The 26,150-nt window shown below is 32.4% G+C and overlaps 1 protein-coding gene across 1 annotated transcript in view; it reads right to left on the reverse strand.

The window, feature by feature from the left end:
• LOC145286064 (serine-protein kinase ATM-like) overlaps positions 1-26,150 on the reverse strand; it is a 153,619-nt gene that overhangs the window by 92,343 nt on the left and 35,126 nt on the right. The window contains exons 16-24 of the mRNA XM_080134737.1: positions 25,870-26,071; positions 24,824-25,017; positions 24,043-24,125; positions 23,768-23,929; positions 18,177-18,252; positions 5,709-5,839; positions 4,465-4,576; positions 2,950-3,126; positions 1,149-1,309 (exon numbers count right to left, since the gene is read on the reverse strand). Coding sequence (XP_079990863.1) covers positions 1,149-1,309; positions 2,950-3,126; positions 4,465-4,576; positions 5,709-5,839; positions 18,177-18,252; positions 23,768-23,929; positions 24,043-24,125; positions 24,824-25,017; positions 25,870-26,071 — 1,298 coding nt within the window. The remainder of the gene's footprint in view (positions 1-1,148; positions 1,310-2,949; positions 3,127-4,464; positions 4,577-5,708; positions 5,840-18,176; positions 18,253-23,767; positions 23,930-24,042; positions 24,126-24,823; positions 25,018-25,869; positions 26,072-26,150) is intronic.

Raw genomic sequence — 26,150 nt, forward strand, 5'->3', positions numbered from 1 at the left:
AATTCTACTCCACCCCGATGGTGAATGCAAGCAAATAAATATTAATATCTATTTCACCATAACCAACTTGCAGATTGAATTCTTATCCCCATTCTATGACATCAGATTAACTTTTTATTCTTACTTCTATATTTTATAAGTAAAATCATAGCAGAAGTTTGTGATATATCTTCTTTTTATTTTTGTCCAGCAAAAATGCATAAAAATATTATACTTGCTTAATCCAAACAAAACATATCAATATGAATATTCTTAGTAATTTAGGGGTCTGTCTTCAAAACCATAAAAGGACAATTTGTATGGATGTCCAGCACAAATGAAGACATCATAATATTACTGTACACCTTTTGATCAAAATGAAATATATGCATGTGAGTACTTCCTGTTTCAGAATATAGTTATGGGGTCTATTGTTAAAACTCTATGTGAAGTTTGTGATGTATTTCATTTTTATAGACATTCAGCAAATATGCAGACACCATACCTTCTTTGATAAAACTAATCTAAATACTTTGGGTGATGTGGGTTCAGAAAATACATGGTTATGAGGATCCATCACAAAATCCCTAGGAGTTTGATACTTATTTCCCTCCCAGCATTGCTTGGGATTTAAAATTTTGTTACAATAAAATCTTTTAAATACCTTTCTATTTGTTAAAGAGTTACAAAGAAAAACAAATACCCAAATAAAGTAACAACATGTATTGCAAAGCATGTAATGGTTTGTTTGTCGTAGACAACTGACACCTTACAGCTTAGTCTTCTGGTATTTATTGAGATTGGAATAGTCTTATTAGTAGGTAACATAGGTTAGTTCTGCCACAACACTATTTTAATAAATGTAAGCATAAAAAAAAGAAACGATAAAAATGATTTTCTTCAATTTATATCAACTTATTGTACTGTTATTTTTTTTATTACTTTATAAAATTAAAAAAGATATGGAAAAACGATAAAAAAAACAAAACTAAATTAAATTTAAAAAAAAAAATCAATTAAATAATCATGTTATCTATAAATTAAAAGAATATTTATTTGAAGCCCAAGTAAGAGAATAGTAAGAATAATCTGGGGGAAAAAAATGGCCCAAATGTTATAATTGGAAGAGAATATTACAAAAAAAAAAAAGAGACAACAAAATTACTTACTTGTAAAAATCTGTTTCTGAAGAACAATTAAGAAGCTGATAAGGAAATGTGGACATGCCGAGATTGTTGGTGAGCCATTTATTTATTAAAAAAGGGAGATGACTTATGATAAGATCTTCAAGACTGGAATATTTCAGCTGCTGGACAGCAAGAGAGAGAACCTATAAATGACATTAAAAACAGAAATTAATGCATCATACATTTCAAACAAAATACTGGAAGTCTGTAATTCAGGATGATAGAATAAACTACAGAAAATTTCTTGATGCTGTCTTAACCTTCAACACAAGTGCATCTGTCTCATATGGTGTCATGATCATTGATCATAGTGCCAAATTAGTGTAGATAGTGGCGAATGTTTTCACAAGCTTTGCATTCAAGAGAAAAAAAATCTTGTTTTATCATATTTTTATGATTTAGAAAGTGACTTAGTTGTTGGGGATTAGATTACATCTTTTGTAATTCTAATAAAAGACATCTCAGAATTGCTATTCAATTGTAACAGCCAAAAAAATCATAAGTTTAGAGTCATATTTTTTCTAAATTTAGAAATCACTCTGTGCATCATGGACTCACTTATAGTGAACAATATTTTTCCAAATTGAACAGAAACAAGAATGAACAGAGTATTACCATGAGAAGACTAACTAAATAATTTAAAAACTAGTTTATCAGTTATTTGAACAATGTTAGTACAATACTTAGATATATTAGTTTCCATCTTTACCTAGATGCTATCATTTTATAGTTAGCATGAAGAAAAATATTTGTAAAATTCCATGGGAAAAACATGCTAAATATTTGCATGAGAGTAATTATTGATTATTTTTAGCATTCAAACACTACCGTGTTTGAATATATGGTTAAGTGGCAGTTTTTGTCATTTAGAACTGTTTTAAAGCTTCACTGCTCACTTATTTTTCTACCAAATTTCAAACAATTATTCCAGTTAATTTTTATTTCTTTTTCATTTTGGTAAAACTAAAGTTGGAAAGGATGACAGGTCCCTTCACACTAGATTAATCCAGCACAGTAAGTATTTTTAGGAAAGTTACATTTAACTTGTTATATTTTCATTCAGGTTATTTTAAAAAATATTAAAACAAGGATGTAAGTAGCCAATAGAAGAAAAAAACCCAACTCAAATCAAGATACAGCAATGCAACTCCAATTAGTTTTAAATGAGATGCAACAATGCAACTCCAATTAGTTTTAAATGAGAAAGTCAAAATTAGGAGAAAGACAGTGTGTATGTGGGGAGAGGGAGACAGGAAGTCATTCTTTGATGAAACAAAAGTCATCTAACTCTCATACCCCTTTCATGAATTATTTGACATCTTAGTAATCATAGCAAAATTAACATTTTCAGTTTTCAGGGAGAATTATTAGGAGAGAAAAAAAGTTGAGGAAGAGCAAGAAACAAAAGACAGGAAAAGAGAAAAAAGATAAAGCAAGAGAAAGCAGAAAGAAAAATAAAATCCAGCTAAATAATAACAAAAAAATAAGGAGGTAAATCTATCAATTTGGCAGAAATTAGCTTATTTTTATTTAAAAAAAAAAAAAGTGCATTTCAACTAAAAATCACATCCTCTAACAATTTAAGTTGACTTTTTCTAATATAAAAAAAATGCTGAATTCCACTAAAAAGCAAAAAAAAAAAAAAAACAAACAAAACTCAGATCCTTGTGAAAAAGATTTTTTTTTTCTGACATTTAATATTTATTTGACATATCAAAGAACAGGAAAGGCAAAAGTTTAAAATAATTTACAAAAAAAAGAAATAAACTGCGAAAGATCATACATTTTGTACAGCAGCAACATTTATGTCCGTATTCAGCTGAATGTGAGAACAGCATGTGAAGATGGCATTGCGTTCACATAGTCGACTGCTGGTGGCCACACATGACAAAGCTTGAAGTAAACTTGCAATCCGACCACATCGTTCATCTTTCTGGCGATCCGAGGAAAAGTCTGTTAGCTGAAAGAAAATTATACATAAAACTGGAATATATTTCAAAAGTTTTTTTTATTATTGGAGATAAATATTTTTATTACATGAATCTCTAAATAAAAATTTACTAATCTTTTTATGAGCTGACATTTACAAGTAGAATTTCCTCTTAGAATTCAAAAATTATTTTCAAATTAGATTCTTTCCTGACCTGTTTGTTTTATTTTTCTCGTTTTTTTTTTTGTAAACCATCTTTATCAAATTTTCAGTTTTATATCAAATTGACAAAAAATGCAATAGATGAGACTTACAAGATGGAACATGATACAAGGTTTTGTACCGCATCAAAACTGCACTAGCATCTTAGAACTGTTAGGTTAGTTTCTTCTCTAAGAAGTACAATACACTAGGAAACTGTTAGTCTCTTAACATCTTATATGGATGATGTAAATCAAGAAAAAGTAACATATTTGTTCTATTTTATTCAGAAATACCAAATAAATAAGGATTTATTTTATAAACAAACTATTAATTTTACATTTAAGTAAAAAAAGTATTTTCAAAATAAGCCTGTAAAGTAAGGGATCAAGTAAAGATTAGATACCCCGTAGCAGACGACAAAAATAGGTGAACAATTCAAAGGGCACCAGTTGTTCGACCTTGACATTGCCGTTGGTTGTTTCTAAACTTGTAAACAGGTCAAATAGCAGACATATTCGAATGTTCGCGAGCAAGACTTTTTTAAAAATATATTTACAAAACTTTTAAAGATTTAAAAGAAAGTATATATTTACAAAACATTTTCTTTAATATTAAATATTTACAAAACTTTTAATCCAGTAATTTTGAAAAAAGTTTTATGCTTCAAGTTTTTTTAGATCTTCAAGTTTGTTTCGTAGAGGAAAATTGTTGTTTTTGTTTTGAGCTTTGCAGAACAAAACTGAGTTTTGTAAAGGAAAAGGAAAAAAAAAAAAACAACAGCATCAATGTTTGGTGCATTTTAAGTCAGGAAGCCAGTATCTTCAGACAGCCTCATCTGGTAGCATCAGAAATATTGATACTAAGCAGAGTGGGTGTATGTGTCAAATATGAAGGCATCATTTAAATTGTGTATTCCATATTAGCTTTGACACTGTTATTATTTATGTGTGTGATGTTTGATTTATTCTCAGATTTTCTATATTTTTTTCTATGGCTTCAATATTAAGTATTATGCCTTTGATAATATTTCAGCATATTTTTAAAAGGATGATGCATGCCTATTTGTAGTGTTCTTTAATGTGAATGCAAAACATCAATGTTGCTTATGATTATATTCAAAGTCATATTCATATAACTTCATTTATAATATAAAAGAAGAGTTACCTGCATGTTAAGGCAGTCTTCTGTGCACTCGTATACCTTCTGAAATGATTCCTCTTGTTGATGCCGACTTAATGGAGACGTTCTTCCGGAACTGTCTCGTGTACGGAATAGGCTGGGATTTAATTTATAAAATAAAAGAACAAAAGTTTAACATATCTAAATTTAAAAACAAAAACAAACAAAAAACAATCATCAAAGAAAGAATATTTTTCAGTGTACTTACATGGCATGTTGAAATAAATATCCTCACAAAAAATTAGAAAAAAAATGATAAAGTAGAAAATTAATCCCAAGTAAGAATCAATTGTATCGTAAATTGCAGTTTTATTGTATTATGTCGTTCATTTTACTTACTTAAATGAAAGAATTACTTATCTTCCTTTGCTTTATGGAAACGTTCATTAATTCCACTTTATCAATGGTGAATCAAGAAAATATAAGACTGAAGTTTATTTTGAATACAAAGTTCTACATGATCTTCAATCATTTTTTTGTAATTTTTGGTTATTTATTTCAGCATGACAAGTTTTCACTTGATATGATTTGATCAAAATTGGAATAAGGATTCTAGACATAAGATTTAGCATTATCATATCTTGATTTTAATCTATGCAATGAGATATAAAAGTAGTGCAAAACTGTTCTGGGAATTAATTTTACTCATCTTGAAATAGGTATTCTAGTATACATATTTCAAATATAAATTTTACTAACAAAGTTTTTTCCCATAGCTCAATAGTGCAAGACTAGAGCTATAATAAAGCATAATAAACAATCCTATCACTAAAAAGTTATACGTTATATGATAAAGCAAAACATAAAATGAATGTGGAATGCTTTTTCCCCTGTCCGGAGGACTACCTTCTGTTTTAAGAGTATCAATGAAGAACTCATCAAGAAATTAAATGCCTCATACATTCTGAACATTACAGATATCTTGGTGGTAGTCTGAAATTATTGTATTCTGCAAATAAAAAACTGATATTTTGGTGAATATATGAGAATTTTGTTCCTTTAAATTAGATGTGGTTTATATATATATATATATATATATATATATATATATATATATAATAAACTAAGAAATAAAAACTTCATAAGATAACTATCAATTTCCTAAGCAAATGGCAACAGGCATGAAACATTGGAAGTTATTCACATGTTTAACCTTAAGCATGAGACAAGATGGAAAATGAAAATAATAATTTACACCAATAATTATATATATATATATATTTAATTACCTTGAAATATTTCTTGCACAATAGAGACGAACTTGAAGCGATGTATCAGATAGATAGCTTGGGAATTGTTTCCACATGTGAATATTTTCAGCATCAGAGGTGTCAACTGTCCAGTTGCCATGAGGATCATTCTGTTTGAAAATGCAGAGATTACAATTCAGATTCAAGTAATTTCTCACTGAACTAGAAGTTCAAGTATCACTAAAATATAAATATTTAAGCCCCCCCCCCAATAATAAATGGTATTAATAGTTTTAATAGAGGTTTTGTTTGTAATAACTTATTTATATTTAGTGAAGGATTTGAAGATATTTTTTTCATCTTTAGGTATAATCTTCCTTTGACTACCAAATATCACAATATTAGAGAATAAAAGCTAAATGAAATACTGAACAAAGAGATCGCTAATGAAGTAAACGAAAAATGTTAAAATAAATACAAAAAAGGGGAAAACTTCATTAATACCGGTTTGTTTTGCTGGTTGCTATCAATTCACAAAGTTGACTACTTGAAACATTAATTTAAAACAATAAATATTCATTTATAACTTTATTGTAAATACAAAACATTTTGTCAAGGAACACTTGATACAAATTTTATTTTATACAAAACATTTCATTCATAACTTTGTTGTAAACACAAAACATTTCATTCATAAGTTGTCAGTGCTGTACTTAGCAAAATCCCCCCCCCCCCCCCGAAAACACATTGCGGCCCCTCTACCCAGAAAATATAACCCTCCTCCACAACATACTGAACTCACAATAAGTGGTACTTCAAACAAAATAACATACTCTCAGAACGTAGATATTCTGTGATCACAAAAAAACTGAAGAAATCGCAGAATTGGTGTTTTGAAGCTGTACATTACAAATATTTCCCCACATTTTAGCTACTTTTTGGTATTTCCTAAATGTTTTTTTTTTAGAAATATTTCAGTGTGTTTCAGCTCTCAATCTTTTAAAAGTTTTTGAAAGTAATTTTCAAAAGTAAATATTTAAAAATCACAATATTAGAGTATAAATTTAAAAAGTCTTTTGCTATAGAAAATGTAACATATTGTCAAAAATTAGACTTCAGGAGTTTATTTGAAAATTGGAGAGTCAGAAAGTGTTAGTATAGATGGAGAAAGACAAAAACAAATTAAATCAAAACATCATCAGTTGTAGTAATGGAATATTGCTAAAAGTAACCAAGTCATTTTAAAATGTCATAATGTAAAAGAAAGTCATTAAGTGCTAAAATATTCCTAAACCCCACTTAAATGTAGTAAATACAAACTTTATAACTTATTAAGTTCTTTTTTTTTTCGCTTAATGTGACTTTTGGTACTAGCTTGAATATACCCCCAAAACAACAAAATTTATCAGAAATAGTTCCTTATTATCTGATTAAAATAGTTATGCACTGCAACCTTCTGTAACGGTTACATTGGATAATGTAATTATTTCACAATAATAACAATAACAAATCACTTGGATGGTAAATAATAAAAAGGAAAATATGTCTTTTAGGTGCATGTTAATGTGTATTCTCTTGAATGGTAAATAAAAAAAGCAGATAAAAGTATTTTATATTTTATTTTTTTGTTATTTATATATGTGTTGTGTACTGAAATGCATGTGAGTACTTAAATCAACAATTCATGAAATATTAAAAAAGTCTGTGAAAATATTTACAAGAATGTGCATATGTAAAAAAGCACACTTTCAATGAAAATTATTTCAAAATGGTATTAAAACAGGTCACATAAAAAGTTTGTACATGCTGAAGCAACAAATGCAGTTGGAAGAAAGCTTTAGTAACAGTAAAAATAAATAAGCAGATTTTTACCAGAAATGAAATAGAATTGGAGAAAATGTGTGTTCCTGGCTCCCCATCTTCTAAGGTCATAAAATCTTTTAGGAGTTACATTACACATACATCATATCATTATGTCATTTTTCTCCATGCAACACATGTCCTCAATCCTTAATGGCCAAGTTTCACTTCCATATATCATTACAATTCACACACATATCTAATATACTCTTCCCTTAGTTAACAGTGATAACACTATGCTGATTAGTAATGGCAGTTCTTTGAACTTACTCCATTCACTCCTAATTTTTGCATTCAACATCTTTTATTAAATGATTTCTACAACCTGCACCTCCACTTCTAGTACAATGGACTGTTCCTGAGAATGATTATAAAAAAACTAGGCAGGGATTAATCTTTTGCTTCTGTATTTCAAATTAATATTGAATAAAACTTTTTTAAAGTTTAACCGAGCCTCAGTCTTTAATTAAAATTTATTCAACATAAATTATGGAATGATACTTCAAGTCCAACCGTCTGGAACTTGAAACATCGGATCATATCTCCAATAACAAATAGCAACATTAGAAAGAAATGTTTGAGGGATTTCTGCAATCATCTTCTACTTCAGCATTGACAGGCTCACACAAATGAACCTTCTTATTACATCATGTTTCCACTATCATTTGTGTGTGTGTTCAGGCTATGCTACTGCTATGAACACTAGATGATATGTTTATTAAGAATAAAAAACCCATTTTCGCAAGGTACTTGCTTGCTACCTGACGTCAACAACCTGAAGAAAGTTTAGAGCTGTTTCTTTAAAAACTGTAAATACTAAGTCGCAACTGTGATTGTACTGCCTTGAAAGCTAGCCAGCAATATCTCGATAAGAGATGCATTCATCAGTGGAGTACAAGCTAATCAAATCAGACAAAAAAATGTTTGAAAATAAGAACTTAGATCTGACTACCATCTACAAACTAGCCTTTATGTTGGACATGGCCAAGGAACAATCCAATCTTCATTTAATCTGATTTTTCAACGGCTACTATTTCTGCCTCCTCTCATTCTAAAAAATCTTCTATTTCAAATTTCTGAGATTGTGACCTCTTCCTTCAAAATAAAGATTCTTCGGATATTAGGCAACAACCCATTACTATTACTTCGTCTGAGATTAAATGCTACTCATGCAGCCTAAACACGGTTGTTCATCTTGCCCAGCTCGAAACAGTAAATGTCACAGATGTGGCAGGCAGAGACATTTTTTTCAAAATTTGTCGGCTGCTTTCCAAAAAACTCATTTAGCTGCCACCCTATCCTCCATTTACTGTATCAATTGCCTTTCTCCAAGCTCTTATTGATGCTGGAATTTAAAAAAATTTTAGGAATGCATATGTTGTGGAAACAAACAAATGGAAAATATTTTCCTGTTCTAGTCAAATATTGATGGCCAATTTGTCCTTATTCTGCCATGTAATGGGATACTGTATAGCTGATCTTTAGTTAAAAGAAAATTTTAAAACCAAGTTGCTGGTAATGAGAAAGCTCAGTTCTTCATTATTGTAACGAAATCTGACAGCTGAAAAAAATAATTTTTCATTAAAAAACAATAACTACTTACTGTTGTTTTCAATTTCAACAATAAGCAATATTATCTACTTAATTGTTATGTCACAATTAGTCAAATCTTACTGCATTATTACATATAATATGTGCTTTGTACAAATAGATGATTGTCTGACAGCCACCATTATTGTAACAAGGCAGACCGAGTTACTTCCCCTGACTTGATGCTATTAATTTATATACACACTTGAAATTTTTTGGAAAACTATTTTCATTAATAATTAATTTTCTATCTTAATTTTTAGATATTTTCATTATTGCAACATAACGATTCAGTCAATACCATTGGTTTCACTTGAAATTCAATATTTCAATTTTCGCTACAATAACAAAGAAATGAAGCTTCTGCTGTGAAGTAATTTTAGGACATAATTTTCTGAATTGAAAGCTATGTTTAATTTTAGAAGAGTCTTCATAAGTCTTAAACTGTAAAAGTTTGCAAATGAAGAGCAAAGATCTTTCTTATGTGGACATGAAAAATTATGTGTGAATTTTAAAACCAAACCAACCTAACAAATATGTGGACTAACAATTGCTAAAGTCTGTTATCCATTTCTTTTCTTGAATTTAAACCCTGACTTTAAATCTATTCCAAAGAAATCTAGATGCTATTTGTCCAAAGACAAGGAATTTATTGCAGTGGAAGCGAAGAAACTTCTTAGAAGAGATTATAGAGCCTAGTTGTTAATGTAGACATTGGTTACCTCCCTTGCTTCAGTTACATGGTTACCTCCCTTGCTTGTGGTGATATAAATAGGAGTCGGCCATCTTGGTTTAGTTAGTTCGTTCGTACAGTTTAGACAGACTACAAGTGTCTCAACAAATGGTAGCAGAGATATCCCTCTGTGTGCGACAAAACGAAAAAAAAAAAAAAAAAAAAAATTTTTTTTTTTGTACAGCTTGTCTGTAGCACGAGACAGATCGGATATCGGATATGGCAACTTCGAACAAACAACCTCCATTGTTGGAGGGGGAGGATGTTTACGAGAACTGGAAACAAGACGTTGAAATGTGGTCGTTGTTCACGGATCTTTCTGAGGAAAAAAAAGGGCCAGCAGTGTTTTTGACGCTACCACCGAATATTAGAGAATGTGTACGTGAATTGCCAACAAGTGACATCGGCGGACGAGATGGCTTGAAGATCTTAATAAAGAAACTGGATGACATATATTTAAAGGATGAACACACGCGCGCTTACATGACTTTTAAGGAATTTTACACTTATAAAAGACCGTCAGGTACCAGTATAAATGACTTTCTTGTTCGTTATGAGTTTTTGTACCAAAGATTAAAAAAATTCTACATTATTCTACCGGAAGGAGTGCAAGCTTTTCTTGTTTTGAACGCGGTTAACATATCGGAAGAGAACGAAAAATTAGCGCGGACAACGTGTTCTGTTTTGACGTATCAAAACATGAAGGAATCGATAAAGAAAGTATTTGGTGACATTTATCGTGATGAAAATGTACCGGCAGTGAAATCAGAGCCCGAAATTGTCAACTATAATTATTCTAAACCGGGTAACAACAAAAGGCGTTTTCGTCGAGGACAATCTAATCCATGTGACCGAAGTGGAAACGTGTTGTTGTGTTACAAATGTCAGTCTCCGAACCATCTAATTAGAGAGTGTCCTAGAAATACGCCCAGGTTTACGGAAGCGACAGAACAAATACACATTACGTTGTTCATTCAAGAAAATATTTATTTGAACAGTACAAATGAAAAAATCTCAAATCTTGTAAAGGAAACATTTGGAATGGCAGTCTTGGATTCTGCTTGTACTCGCACACTGGCTGGCGAAGTGTGGCTTGATGTTTATTTGGATACTTTAAATGAAAGTGACCTGCAACTAGTGAAGTATACGAACTCAGACCGGAGTTTTTGTTTTGGTGATGGAGTGGCTGTCACAGCAATTAAAGTTGCTAAATTTCCGGTTACACTCGGAGGTATAAGAGTTTATATCGAAGCAGATATTGTGAAAAACGACTTGCCTCTTCTATTAAGTCACAAATCAATGAAGACAGCAGGAATAGTGCTAGATTTCCGGAAAGATATGTGCTGGATTTTTGATAAATGTATTGAACTAAAGACCACAACTTCAGGGCACTATTGTCTCCCCTTAACAAATAAGTTGTTGGATCATAGTGGTACTAAGAACATTGTATTACATGTTCAGAATTTTGGTCAGTGTTCTTTCACAGAAAAAAAAAAAAAAGCAGAAAAACTTCATCGACAGTTTGCTCATGCCTCGAAGGAAAAACTTGTTTCCTTGGTTAAAAAAAGTGGCAAATTCAATGACAAGGAATTTATAAAGGCGATTGAGGAGGTTTGTGAAAACTGTCAAAATTTGCCTTAGATTTAAAAAAGCTCCACTGCGACCGGTTGTGGGATTGCCTCTTGGCAATAGATTTAATCACACAGTTTGCATGGATTTGAAAGAGTTCATCCACAATGAGGTGTGGATACTACATCTCATTGATGCCGCTACCAGGTATTCAGCGGCAACATTGATCAAAACAAAGAAGAAGGAGGAGATCATCAAAAACATCTTTATGATGTGGATTACCTATTTCGGATCTCCTGTTCGTTTTCTGAGTGATAATGGGGGTGAATTCAACAACGAACACTATAGACAGATGAATGAAAAACTCAACATAGAGACCTGTACTACTGCCGCAGAAAGTCCATTCAGCAACGGTACTGTAGAACGTCATAATTTGATAGTTGCTGAGGCAATGAAAAAAACAATTGACGATGAGAAGTGTGAACCTGAAATTGCCTTGGCATGGGCTATTTGTGCAAAAAATGCCCTCCTCAATTACTCTGGACACAGTCCAAATGAACTTGTATTCGGTTTCAATGTAAATACACCCTCAATTCTGACAGACCAGTTACCTGCTATGGAGTCCTCTACTACAAGTGACATGGTGAGAAAAAATTTAAATGCTCTCCATAGTGCAAGGAGAAACTTTTTGGAAGCTGAGTCCAGTGAGAGAATTAGGAGAGCTCTCAGGTCTAATGTCAGAACTTATGCTGATGAAGATTATGCTACCGGAGACCAAATCTATTATCGGAGGCAGGGTTTTAAAGGATGGCGTGGTCCAGCAAAAGTGTTAGGCAGAGAAGGCCAGTTTGTCTTAATCAGACATGGCGGAGCATTTTATAGGATGCATCCGTGCCAATTGATGAAAGTGAATAAAAACAACGAAAAAAGAACAAAAAAAGCTGAAATGCTGGGAAACACTACAGAAGGGAAGAATGAATACCTTTCAGTTGAGGAGGAGGAGTTGCAGAATCAAGTGGTAGAAAGTGAAGATATAGACAGAGAAGAAGTTGTTGATAGTTCTACCAGTTTAAGGGATAAGACTGAAAAACCTGGCCGAAATAAGACCATAACTTATAAAATAAATGGAAGTGAGGAGTGGAAGAAAGGAAAGGTTATGTCAGTACAGCCTAAATCAACTGGCAAATATAGTCATTGGATCAATATAGAACCTGAGGATGAAAACGAGGATCAAGTTTGTATCAACTGGAATCATATTGATCATTGGAGAGAAGTGCCCCAATATACTGAACAGGAAAATGTAGTCCTGCTCACCGCTGAACAAGAGCAGTCGAAAGCTGTAATGGATGCCAAGCATAAAGAAATAAAAAACATGAACACCTATGAAGTATTTGAATGTGTGCCATACACAGGTCAAAAAACAATATCCACAAGATGGGTGATTACTGAAAAATTCAAGGATAATCAGAAAACAATGAAAGCTCGCCTTGTAGCACGAGGCTATGAAGAAAATAGTAATCTGAAAACGGACTCCCCAACATGTAGCCGTGAAGCTATGCGAATGGTCATGCTAACCGCATCAATAAAGAATTGGATGCTGCAGACCATAGATTTTACCTCAGCCTTTTTGCAAGGTGGTATTTTAGAGAGAGATGTGTACCTGAGGCCACCATCTGATGTTTGTCCTAAATCTCAAGTGTGGAAATTAAAAAGATGCATCTATGGATTGAATGATGCTCCACGGGCATGGTACAAGAGAGTTACTCAGGCTTTGATTGAATTAAAAGGAGTAGCAAGTGCTTATGATAATGCATTGTTTTTGTGGCATGATATTAAAGGAAATTTGACTGGAATTCTTGCTATGCACGTGGATGATTTTGTTTTCTGTGGAAACACAGAGTTTGAAAGGGATGTGATTGCAACATTGAAAGAAAAATTTAAGGTGGGATCTCATGAAAGTGGAACATTCAAATATGTTGGACTGAATGTTAATCAACAGGAAAATGGGATCACTGTAGAACAAGATCTATATGTATCTTCCATATCTCCAATAGAAATAAGCAAAGGGAGGATACTGAGGAAAAATGATGAACTGAATGAAGAAGAAAAGCATGAGTTGAAGAGACTTGCAGGTCAGATGATGTGGGTTTCAACTCAAACACGCCCTGATATAGCTTTTGATGTGTGTAAAATGAGCAACACTGGAAAGCATCCCAAAGTAAAAGCCTTATTTGAGGCGAATAAAGCCTTATCAAAATTGAAATCCAAGAAGGGTTCTATAACATTTCCAAAATTGGGAAAGCCCTCAGATTTACACATTTTGTGTTATACTGATGCCTCTTATGCCAGTCTGGAAGATGGATCTTCACAGGGTGGTTTTGTTGTCTTTATTGGAGGAAGTACTGAAAAAATGGCCCCCATGTGTTGGGCGTCAAAGAAATTGGACAGAGTGACAAAAAGCCCATTGGCCTCAGAGACTCTTGCTCTGAATGAGGGAGCTGATGCTGGTGTTTTGACTGCGGTTATGATACAAGAGGTATTTCAGTTATCTAAATTGCCAGACGTTCTCTGCAAGACAGATAATGCATCACTTGTGGAGACATTGAATTCCAACAATCTGGTAAGCGATCGACGATTGAGAATAGATGTAGCAAGGCTGAAGGAAATGAAGAGTAGAGGGGAGATACAGATAGAATGGATCAAGGGTTGTGATCAGGTCTCTGATTGTTTGACCAAGGCAGGAGCTTCGTCTGAGCTTCTAAGGGACTTGTTAAATCAGAAATAAATTATTCACTTGAGGACAGCAGCAATGTTAATGTAGACATTGGTTACCTCCCTTGCTTCAGTTACATGGTTACCTCCCTTGCTTGTGGTGATATAAATAGGAGTCGGCCATCTTGGTTTAGTTAGTTCGTTCGTACAGTTTAGACAGACTACAAGTGTCTCAACACTAGTGAATTGCTATAGAGAACTCAGGTCCTGATAATGACTAATGAAAACAATAAAAAAAGATAGTTGTTGACTATTCCCAAACCATCAACAAATATACACAGCTCGATACTCATCCTGCCATGTATGGACAAAATGGTTTCTGATATTATTAAGTATTCCATTTTCAGCATGTTGATCTTAGGCGTGCCTACCATCAAGCTGGAGGAGAAAGCTTACATGACATTCGTGTGATAATATAGGTGACCTCTCCCACCTCCAGGTGCTAGGAAGTAGGAGAGATAACAAAAAAGGTATATAACAAAAGAAAGGAAAGTAAGTTATTGAGTAACAGAAGAAACAGGAAATAGAGTTTATGAGTAGCAATAGGTAGGAATTTTTCTTTAATACAGACAAAAGAGAGCTAAGGTTAGGGTTTAAATTAGGGTGTGACGAATGGCAGTAACAAAAGGATTGAAGAATGGACCTAAGATATATTTAGATTTGGTTTGCGTGTACTTTAGGCTGAATGATAGTAACAAAAGGATTGAACAATGAATCTAAGATATATTTAAATTTAGTTTGAGGGTATTTTAGACCGAATTATAGTAACAAAAGAATTGAACAATGGACCTAAGATATATTTAGATTTGGTTTGTGAGTATTTTAGGTCTAACAATTAATTTTATAACAGCGGGGTAGTGGTTTGCAGAGGCTAGTGTTTTGCGACAATCAACGAGTTTTTACAACAGTATTCGGTTAATGACGATTGGGAGTGGTTTTTGGCAATAGTCAAACTTGAATGTGAGTCAGACTGGATCACAAGTGGATGCTTGACATCAGTTGAGAGCTAGATTCAGTTAAAGACGGATTGTGGATTGAAGCAGATGCAGAAATAAACTTACTGACTAACAAACACAGCCTCAACAGTAGAACATACATGTGGACCTTAGCGTTCAGAGAGTCGAAGGTGACACACACACGTGCAGTCCAACTAATATATATGTAAAGTGTTAGAGTGTATTTTCTTTTATTCCATGTGTTTTATTTTATTTTCCTACTTGTGAACTTGTGTGCTCCCCTTGACAGCCACCAGTATGATAAATTATGACAATACAGCTATAAGCAGAGAAGACAAAGGATGAAGCCATGGCACACAATGTTGGGGTTAGGTGAGCTGTTGGCAGAGACCATGTGGTGTCATCTTGTGGTCGTCTATACCAATTCGGTAGGATCCCTTTCGGGGGTTACAAATAGGGTCACAAGAGCGACTGAAACCTCTAATAGAATTACCAATTCTTGCAAATATGGCTGCATTATAACGCACCCTTGGTATGTTTTTCCATTATTCTCAATGAGTTGGTCTTTCTTTGAAAAACTACATTTACTCAAGCACTTTTCCATTGTCTAGTTCAGCCATTAGAGCATTTCATAATCTAAACATGGATATTGTCATTTCTGCCATTAATCCTTCAGTTCCCCTAGTTGTTGAAACTGACACATCTGATTCAGCGATAGTTGTCTCATTAAGATAACAAAGTTGGCTCGTAGCTTTCTTTTCTAGGACACTCAAAGTCTGAACGAATGCATACTGTGATAGAAAAAGAGACACATGCTATACTTGAAGCTTCCAAAAAAAAAAAGAAAAAAGAAAATATTTGATATTTAAAAAAAATAACAACATTAACAAGTATTTCTGCAGAACACAGACCAGGCTTTATTGTTGCTGTTGCAGAATTTAATAGAAGCATACTGTAAACAACTTAATGTAGTGATAATCAATGCTGACACTATAACTTTATTATTATTATTATTGTTTTTTGGTGGTGGTGGAGGATTAGTATTGTTATTATTTTTTTTATTAATAGTATTATTTTGAATTTCTACACTTTTTCTACTTTTTTTTTCAATGAAATTTGTGTGGCAGTAAACCTCCACAAGGTTCCATTCTAATTCACATTCATCTTGTGGATGTCTGGTTATTGCTTTCTTTCTGTGATCTTTCAATCCTCCTTGACCCTATTTAGTATGGTACCAGTCGAGGCTAAAATTATGACTTTATTATTATTGTTGCTGGTGGTGGTGGTGATTTTAGTATTGTTATTATTCCTAATATTTTTGCTAATAGTACTATTTTGCTTTTTTACAGTCTTCATATTTTTGGTTTTTATTATTTTGATTTATTTATTATTATTATTAATAGTACTAGTCTTATTATTAGTATTCTTTTTTTGTTCTTTCAGGGTTTGTACAGATTTTCAATGTCCATTTTCAAGGACTTTTCAAAGTTTTTCAAGGCCTTCTCCAGACAAAATTCAAATTTTCTAAAGAAAATTTGGGATGCATTACAATTCAAAGCGATCTGAAAAAGTGGTAAAAAATCAAATATACAACAAATAAATGTTACCATAGCCATTAAAAGTTACTTTGCAACCAACCTGCATCATTTTTTTTTTTTTTAAAGTAGTTTTAGGCCTTTTATTTCATCTCAAATATTAACTATCTTTATGGCTTTTAAATTTCATTTTAGGTTATCACAATTTTGTTTTTTGGGTGGGGGTGGGAGGTTCACCATTGGAGAGTTCCATCGGCAGAAGCAAAGTTCTTTTAGAGATGGGTGGGGAATGAAAGCAAAATAGAGAAATATTTATTTCAACACAAATTTTTACTGGACATAAAGAATCCAATTTTCAAGGCCTTTTAAGACATCTTGCTTCTTTTTTTTAAGCATTTTTCAAGTTAATAATAGAAATAAGGTCTTTTCAAGGTAAAAGTAAAAATTCAAGGACTTTTCAAATTTGTGCAAACCCTGTCTTTTATTACTATTCTGATGATTTCTACTATTGGCTGTGTTACAATTATCATTATTTTACTTATTATTTGTCTTACTACTATAATATTAGTATTAACATTGTTGCTGTTTCATTTCTTAATATTATCGTTAGTATATTTTTATTGCCTTAATGTTATTACTATTATTTTTATTGCTATGGTTCTATTAGTATGATTATGAATTTGATATCCGTGTTATCATCATTATTATTTGTATTATATTTTTCTCAGTATTATTTTACCATTAACATCATTATTACTATAAGTATTAATAGTAGCAGTAGTATTACAATTTTGGTTATTATTGATTGTCACTTACTATGAATCCCTAGGCAACGTCAAGACATGAGTACGCTAGTAATTTATAAATAGTTGCAAAATCAAATTTGTATAAAAATTTATTTGAACATAAAGAATTATAATCCAAATCAATCAGACACTGGCTTTGTTGTTATCACACTGAGGTATGATTCTGCTCAGTCCTAGGAAATCCACTATTTCAGGCTTTACCTTCTCTTGGAAAAAGTGTTAATTTATTGCTAATTACCTGAGCCCTTTCAGGAATGCTGACAGGGCTTCTCAGGCACTTTTTATAGACCAGAGAGTGCTTTTCCTAGTGCAATGGCTTCTGAAAAACCACACCTGACCTTGTGTGCCTGGTAAAGAGCTAAATAATATGCTTATTATAATAGTGCTAGAGTTTTTAAGAGATCAAAATAGGAATTTAAAACTTTTAGAAAACTATTTTTAAAAGAAAACTTTTTATCATTTTAGAAATAAATATTAAAAAACATATAAAATATTCATAAATTAAATTCAATGGATATAAACATAGCTAAATACTGTAAAACATAAAAAAATAACTGAATTGTGATCATGTTATAAGATTAAATGACTTGCATTCGTGCAGATGATGTACAATGAAGGTTTTTTTTAATAAACTTAAGTTTGAAATAGAAATCCTGATTTAAAGAAAATCTTATGAGAATTTTTACCTGGATGAAAGTAAGAAGACATTTGGCTATGGTAAGACGGACTCTGCTGTGATATTTTCCATTGTTTTGTAATGTCCTGCAAAATAATAACAGTAACAGAAATTACATTTTTGTTGATTTTATTTTAATATGAATCAAAGTTTCTTCATGTTTGAATATTCAGTTTAATGCTACATGCAAAATCCAAAATAAAAAATATAATTTTTCCTATTCTTTAACTTTTGTTTGTTCCTGTCAAGATTAATAAAAAAAAAAACAAGATTTTGCTAAACAGTTCAGAAACATATATATAAGTGAAGAGAGAGAGAGAGAGCAGTTTGCCACTTTCAACTATAAAAATAGCTGTTAAGTGAACCATGAAATAGAGTTCATAAAAAGGGGTTAAATCCTTAATACAAGCCTGCATAGTGTATATGTTTATTCTTTGGTGGGGTGGTTGGAGATTCTGTTAGTTGCAGTCAACACTAACATGGATGGATATCAGATCAATTGAACTGAATCGAAAAACAGTTTTGCTGACTTTTTACTCTAAAAATTTTGTTATTCAACAACATTGAAGTAAGTATAAATGTCAATTTACAGGAATTTGAAATATTTTATCTTTCATGTAAAAAATATAACATTTTTTTATCGCAAAATATTCAAGAATATTTAAGAAATTTGTCAGAAAAAATGTTCATAATAAGAAATGTCTTTATCATAAATATGGTTTGTGTTACTTCATAATGTAAGTTTTTGTGTTACTTCACAACGTAAGTTTTTGTGTTACTTCATAATGTAAGTTTTTGTGTTACTTCATAACATAAGTTTTTGTGTTACTTCATAATGTAAGTTTTTTAAAAAGTGTATGAAGGAATACTGGTTCAATTGTAAAATAAGGACAGTTGGATCTTGCTTGAAATTCTTCTACATGGTGGATAAAATAAATCCTTGGTTTAAATGACACTTTTTGTCCAAACATTATTTTATAACATACATAAAATTGAACTTTTATGTCAAATTCTAAAAGAATAACTTTTGTTATTAAAGTATGCTGCAACTTCTTTATTTTTACTTCTAAATTCATTAAAACATTAAAATCACTAGTTGTCTTTTGTTGTATCAAAAGTATTAATACAAATTTTATTACACAAAAACAAAAAAAACAAATAAACTTTCTACTCAGCAAAAAGCAAAAGTAAAATGGTTACAATACAGTGTTTAAATAAAATTTCTCATTTCATTCTTCTGAGCTAATAAAATAAAATCGATAATTTATAATAACAGTTTCAAGGTTTCTCGTAAATTAAGTTAAAAAATATTTCCTGTTTAGGTACATTCTTTGAAAAAGAGATGTTATCTCGAAATATCAAGATCTCCACCAGTAAATATATATTTACTTTGTATTGTGATTATCTTGAACAATAAATGAATATATGAAGTTAAATAAAATAACAAAACAAATAAGACCCTTTTTCATTTGTCAATTTTTGTTAATACGTTAGGCCAATACAACAACCAGTTCCCTGCATTACTATAGCCTTCTTATACTTTTCCATATGTATATTTTCAATTTTTTTTTCAGAGAATGTTTCTTCTTAAAGTGTGAATTAAATAAAAAATACATTTATTTGGCAAAATTACTTAGTTAAAAAATTATAATCAATACTCATCAATTCAGCATAAATTCAAATTATTAAAATAAAATAGACCCATTATTATTATTAATATAAATTAATTAATTAGTTTTGTTATTTTATTTGTTGAATGAATTAAAAGGTATTATTTTAGATTAACACTCTCCATTAAATCCCCCCCCCAATGAGATTCTACTTCTTTGAGGCAATTATGTGTGAACACCCTGATGTTAGCAGAATGGAAACTTGGAAAAGGTTTTGATGAGTATGAACAAAACTCAGTTTGTTAAATTATCCAAACTAATTGATGTGGCAGTTTACTCAAGATCAGTAAACAAAATTTCCTATTGTTTAAAAGTTTTTGTGAACTCTGATTAAGGACAAAATCAACCAGGCAGTCCAACGCTCAGTACCAACCAAATCAGTAGGCCGAGCCCATACAAAAAAAATGGATGGAAAAGAAACGCTAGAAACAGAAAGAAACACAGACTCTTCAGGAAATGGTATCAAACCAGAAAGAAAGAAGACTACACCAAATACCTTAAGGCAAACAACAAAGCCACCAAAAAATGCAGGAAAGCAAAAAGAGGTCTAGAAACTAAGGTAGCAGCTGAGGCTAAGAGTAATCCCAAAGCATTTTGGTCATACATTAAAAGCAAGACGACAACGAAATCGGGAACAGGAAACCTAAAAATGGAAGATGGAAGCAAAACTACATCAGACAAAAAAAAGCAAATATACTAAATGATTTCTTCCAGAGCGTTTTCACCCGAGAAGACGATGGTCCGCTACTCGACCCACCACCTACTGAGTATAACGTACCTTTAGAAACATTTGAAATCTCTGAGGAAAAAGTATGGAAACTACTCAAGAACTTACAGACCAACAAGGCTGCAGGACCAAATGACATCAACCTTCTTGTTCTTTCAAAGGCTGCTGATACCTTGGCACACCCAGTATCACTGCTTTTCTGTAAATCTTTGCTAGCGGGACAAGTACCACAGGACTGGAGAAAGGCAACAGTCTCCGCCCGTCTTCAAGAAGGGAAGCCGACTACAAGCGAGTAACTACAGACCAATTAGTCTCACATGCATACTCTGTAAGGTGATGGAAAAACTTGTCAGGGAAGAAGTTATAAGGCATTTAAGGAAAACCCACCTTATTAGCACAGAGAAACATGGCTTTGTACAGGGAAGGTCCTGTACTACTCAGCTTCTGGATGTTATGGATACCTGGACAGAAACTCTCAATGCAGGAGGAAGTATCGACATCGTCTACATGGACTTCATGAAGGCCTTCAATTCCGTGCCTCACCGTCACCTCCTGAAAAAGATTGAGTCATATGGCATCCAGGGCAAAGTCCTCAACTGGATTCAGGCAACAGTGTGCAGTAGTGAACGGAGCAAAATCAAGACCAGCACCAGTAACGAGCGAGATACCACAGGGAAGTGTCATTGGCCCAATGTTATTCGTCATTTACATAAACGACCTACCCAAACTCTGCCAAAATGAAATGAAGCTGTTTGCAGATAACACAAAGTTGTTTACACGTAGTGACATCCCAGGAGCCACAGACAGCCTACAGGCTGACCTAGATGACTTGCAGAACTGGTCACAGGACTGGTTGCTCCGTTTTCACCAACAGAAATGCAACATCCTGAAACTAGGGAGCAGGAGATCAGAGGCTAAATACACATTGAAAGACAACTCGCTTGGAGTGATAACACTGGAAGAGCATGATCATGAGAAAGACCTAGGCGTCTACATCGACAAAAAACTGAGTTCCAAGAAACAAGTAGCTAAATCCATCACAAAAGCAAATAAAGTTGTCGGATCATTCGCCGCACTTTTGACTTCCTCTCGAATACAGTCTTTGTGCAACTCTACAAGAGCCTTGTGCGTCCTATCTTGGAGTATGGCCACTCTGTCTGGCAGCCACACCATAAGACCTTATGCAGTGATCTGGAAGACGTACAGTGCCGAGCAACCAAGCTGCTGGCAACACTGAAGGACAAGCCATATTCTGAAAGGTTGAAAACCCTGAGACTGCTCACTCTTAAGCATCGGAGAAATCGTGACATGATCGATCTCTACAAGTACATCCATGGGATCTATGATATAAGAAAGCTGTCTTTTCAGATCGCCAAAAACAGCGCAACCAGGGGGAACAGCCTCAAAATTGTAAAAAAAAAACACTATAGGCTAGATGTCCGCAAAGAGACCTTCTCACAGATGGTTGTCAACACATGGAATGATCTCCCAGATGCAGTTGTACAAGCAGAAACAGTAAACGCATTCAAAAGCAGACTTGACGCCCATTGGAGATTGCTGCCGAGTTTATATTGTCCATCCTCCTAAATGGAAGTGCAAATTCCTGAGTTTCTGTGTCATGCATGCCACAAAGTTGTCTAAGAAATTTTTCCCTTGGAACGATGAACAGGTCTAAAACCTGGACCTCAAACATCTATGTGTCAAAGTCAAAGTAATTTTGGAAAAATGATACAAAAAAATGGGAAATAAGCAAAGAATTAAATCATTAAGAACTACTAGTACTGGTTTAACTGATGTTTCTACATACTTACTAAGAAAGGTTTACTTTATGCTTGGTGAATTTAACAGACTATTTATAAAATAAATTTGGTAAATTAAGACATATATTATCATATAAAGAAATAATTATTTTCTTCACATTCTGTAAAAAATAAATTGCATATGTAACACACATCACAAATTCTGTAAAAATTATCAAAATTGATTCTCTGAACATTATTTTGTTTATAAATTATTTGATTTTGTAAAATGTTGGAATTTTCTTTCTGATTTTTTGATGTCATATTTTCTGTAATCAAGTAAACAAATTGACTCATAATTTTTGAAATATCTAAAATAAAGTGATTTTTTGTGAATTTATCTTTAAAAAATATATTTTTGTTCTTTCAATTGATTTTATGTCAATAAATCCATAATTGTAATAATATGTATAGTTGCTAATTATAGGCATTACTAAGAAATTCCTCACTAAAACTTTTCTCTGAATACGGCTCTGAAAGATTACCACTATCCTCTCCCCACATCAGAGGAGATATTCAATAAACTCAGTGGTGATAAGAGAAAGACAAACTTATTTGCGACATTAAGAGCAAAATCACTATGAAGGACAACAGAATAATTTTCGAGACATTCAATCTTGACTCTCCCCAATCAATGCCAGAACTATAACGGTCGGTTCAGAAATGAAAGTCATTGATCCACTAATGATCGATCCTAAATGTAAGAGATATTAACAGTTTTTATGAAGAAAAAGCTTGGGAGGGATTGTTGGGGTGGCACCCCTGCAGATTCTGACAATGGACTATTCCTGATGTCACTTCCGGTAACCGGTTTCTGCTGTTTGGAGCTGGGATTCAAAGGGAGTGGGTCGTAACCTTATTTTGTCCTTCCAGTTGAACGGAGTCCGACTCAATATGTTTCTGTATTTTCTGTTGATGCATATTTCATTTCACTGTTTCCAAGCCTTCTCATTCTTCTTTCAACATTTAAACCACAACAGTAAGCAACAAAACGGTTTTGTTTTTTAGCATTTGATTTTTATTTAATGCCCCCTTTTAGCCAAACAAATATAAACAATTATGTTTCTGAACTTTTGAGATATTATTTTCATATTATTTGGATTAATGTTCTTATACTGTTCTAATCTCATCCACAAGAACCTGTGGCATAGTGGATAATGTACTTGGTAAAATTCAGTTGTAAGTTACACTCTTCTGGAAGTTGAAGGTTCAATCCTCACTGCGGAGGAAATCCAAAACCAATTGTGAATTACTTAGGATTTCTACCCAATCATGACTGATGGAATGAGACGATGCTACCTCAATAAATTAAATAGAGGGTTAAGTTCAACAACATCTACCAAAAGAAGGTTGGTTCTGATAATTTACAAAACTATTTTAATAAAAAAAAAACTTTAGCTCTTACCAGATTCCATTAAAAAGAGTGAGAAGAGAGTCGCGATTATTTGTCATTTCCATGTTAACCATTTCTTCAGACTCACAGGATAAATGTGGAATAATCATGATAACCAATTCAATAGTAGTCTCAACAATATCTTGGTCTCGAAAATGCTGCTTTAATATTTTCCTTCAATAGAAACAGATATGAATGAAGAATAAACATAACCAAGATTGTGTAAGAATTCATTTTTCAGTTGAAGATGAATGTTTTGTTAATTAAGACGAGATAAATAAACTTACATCAGAGCCTGAATGAAATAACGGATAGTGTAATCAGAAAGATTTTGACCAGAGCAGCAAATGGTAGAAATTATGATTTTTATCTGGAAAAGAAAAATCAATAAGTATAGAATTTTTAAATGGATGCAATATAAAAATATGTAGTAGCCTTTCAAGTTGATAATAATCAATATAAACACAGTGGTATAGTTAACAAAATGTGTATTAATATGTTACAGAGTATCATAACTGCCATGACTATTCAACAATTATGTGTATCTATCTGAACATGCATCAGTTGCCAATGGTTGATCTCTAAGTAAAACCAAAAGCATATTTGAAATCAACAAGTTCCTGGGGCTGTTTTAGCCTGATTTTAAATCATTAACATTTTTTTTCCTTTCTTAAGGAAAACTTGTCCTGTTTGGTTAGAAAGTATACAGAACCAAAACTCTTAATCTGAAACAAGTTCTTGGCAAGTAAATAGCTTAGACAGCAAATTCTTTGAGACAATGGACAAGAGTTGTCTGCTGATTATCAGAATTTCAACCATTATATTGATTGAGCTATTAAATTTCATCATTCTGTCAGAAAATGAATAAAATTGATATTTCTTTAGCAGTTCTTTCATGATGAGTGGTAATAGTACATACTACATCTGAATAAATTATTCAAAATATGGTTGATATTTTATTGTCCTAGGAATTCCTTGGGCAAAGACATGAATCCTGCTAGTCAATGATACATGCCTCACTTATGAACATGTAAAGTAATAAAAATAAAAATAAATATAATTTATTACCATTTGCAAATGGAATGCCTTAGTGACATCCAAGGATTCAATTGACAAATTGGTTTCTATACATTCTCTAACCATGAGACTTGTGGGATCACTGCTTGATACACCAACATGATCATAACTGCACCAAAGGCACAAGAAGTGCAAACATTGGCAGCTCAGTTGTTCTTCTCCATTCAGCTTCTGGTTGAATAAATCTGATAAAATATGACACAATAAAAAAATAAAAAAAAATAAAGAAAATGCATTTGAAATAGATGTGAAAAAGAAAAAAAGAAAACCAATTTCAACATATGACATAAGATAAACTAAAATGTAAAGAACAACAAATAGGTTGGGTTTAAAATGAAATGTTGTGATGAACAGAAAAAAATTCCAAACTTCATCCTATCAAAAAAGTATAAACTTCATAAAAGCAAAAACTTCCAAAAACAATAATTCTCTCATGAATAAGTATACAGCAAATAACAAATAAAATAAATGCAGTTTGGTTTTATGACTGGGCTAAGTATTATTGGTGCTATGTTTGTCCTGTGACAAATGCAAGAGAAGTATGTTAATAATAAGAACCTGTATTTGATTTTATAGATTTGGAGAAAGTTTTTTTACAAGGTGTCAAGAAATGTCTGATGGGCTTTGCATAAACTAGAAACAAATGCGTGGTTGATGAATGTTGCTCAAGCAATGTACAAAAATTGCTTAAAGTCATATTAGAATTAACATTTAGTAACACAATAGTTTTATATTTTATCCTTTCTTTAAACATGATCATACCATCAAAGTCTCCTTTTCTGCACACATCTCTCCATACTGCCCAGATTTAATCTTTCTCTACGGTCATCAGTTCTAAGCATTCCTTTTAAGAATCTATTGTTGACTTGGTATGAACAAAACCTTTGTTAGCACTAAGTACTTTTACAATCAAGCATTACTTACAAATCTATCCAATTAATTAAAGCAAAGGAATCGCATGCACATACATTGGTTGTACTTTAAAGATGGACGATTATAGGTTTGAGTTAAAAAAAATGTTTTCAAATATTATTCACCTATTGTGTTTGGTTGAGACTCATCTGAATCTGTAATGACAGCTACTTCTTCATCACTCTCATCATCCAGTTGTTCTGACGCAGCATCAACACATGGCATACCAAAGTCATCATCCAAAGGAGCATACCTTTCAGAAATTCTGCCTCCTGCAGTAGACTGTGTCATTTGTGTTGAGATGGTTCCACTTATACTTTGTTGAGTCTGATCAAAAGAGAGCATGTAAGAAAGACACAATTCACAGCATTCACTACAAAATCATTGCTGATTTGTTTGTTTAGAA

The sequence above is a fragment of the Euprymna scolopes genome, chromosome 10, assembly GCF_053919585.1.
Source record: "Euprymna scolopes isolate OS-2025 chromosome 10, ASM5391958v1, whole genome shotgun sequence".
Classification (NCBI taxonomy): domain Eukaryota; kingdom Metazoa; phylum Mollusca; class Cephalopoda; order Sepiida; family Sepiolidae; genus Euprymna; species Euprymna scolopes.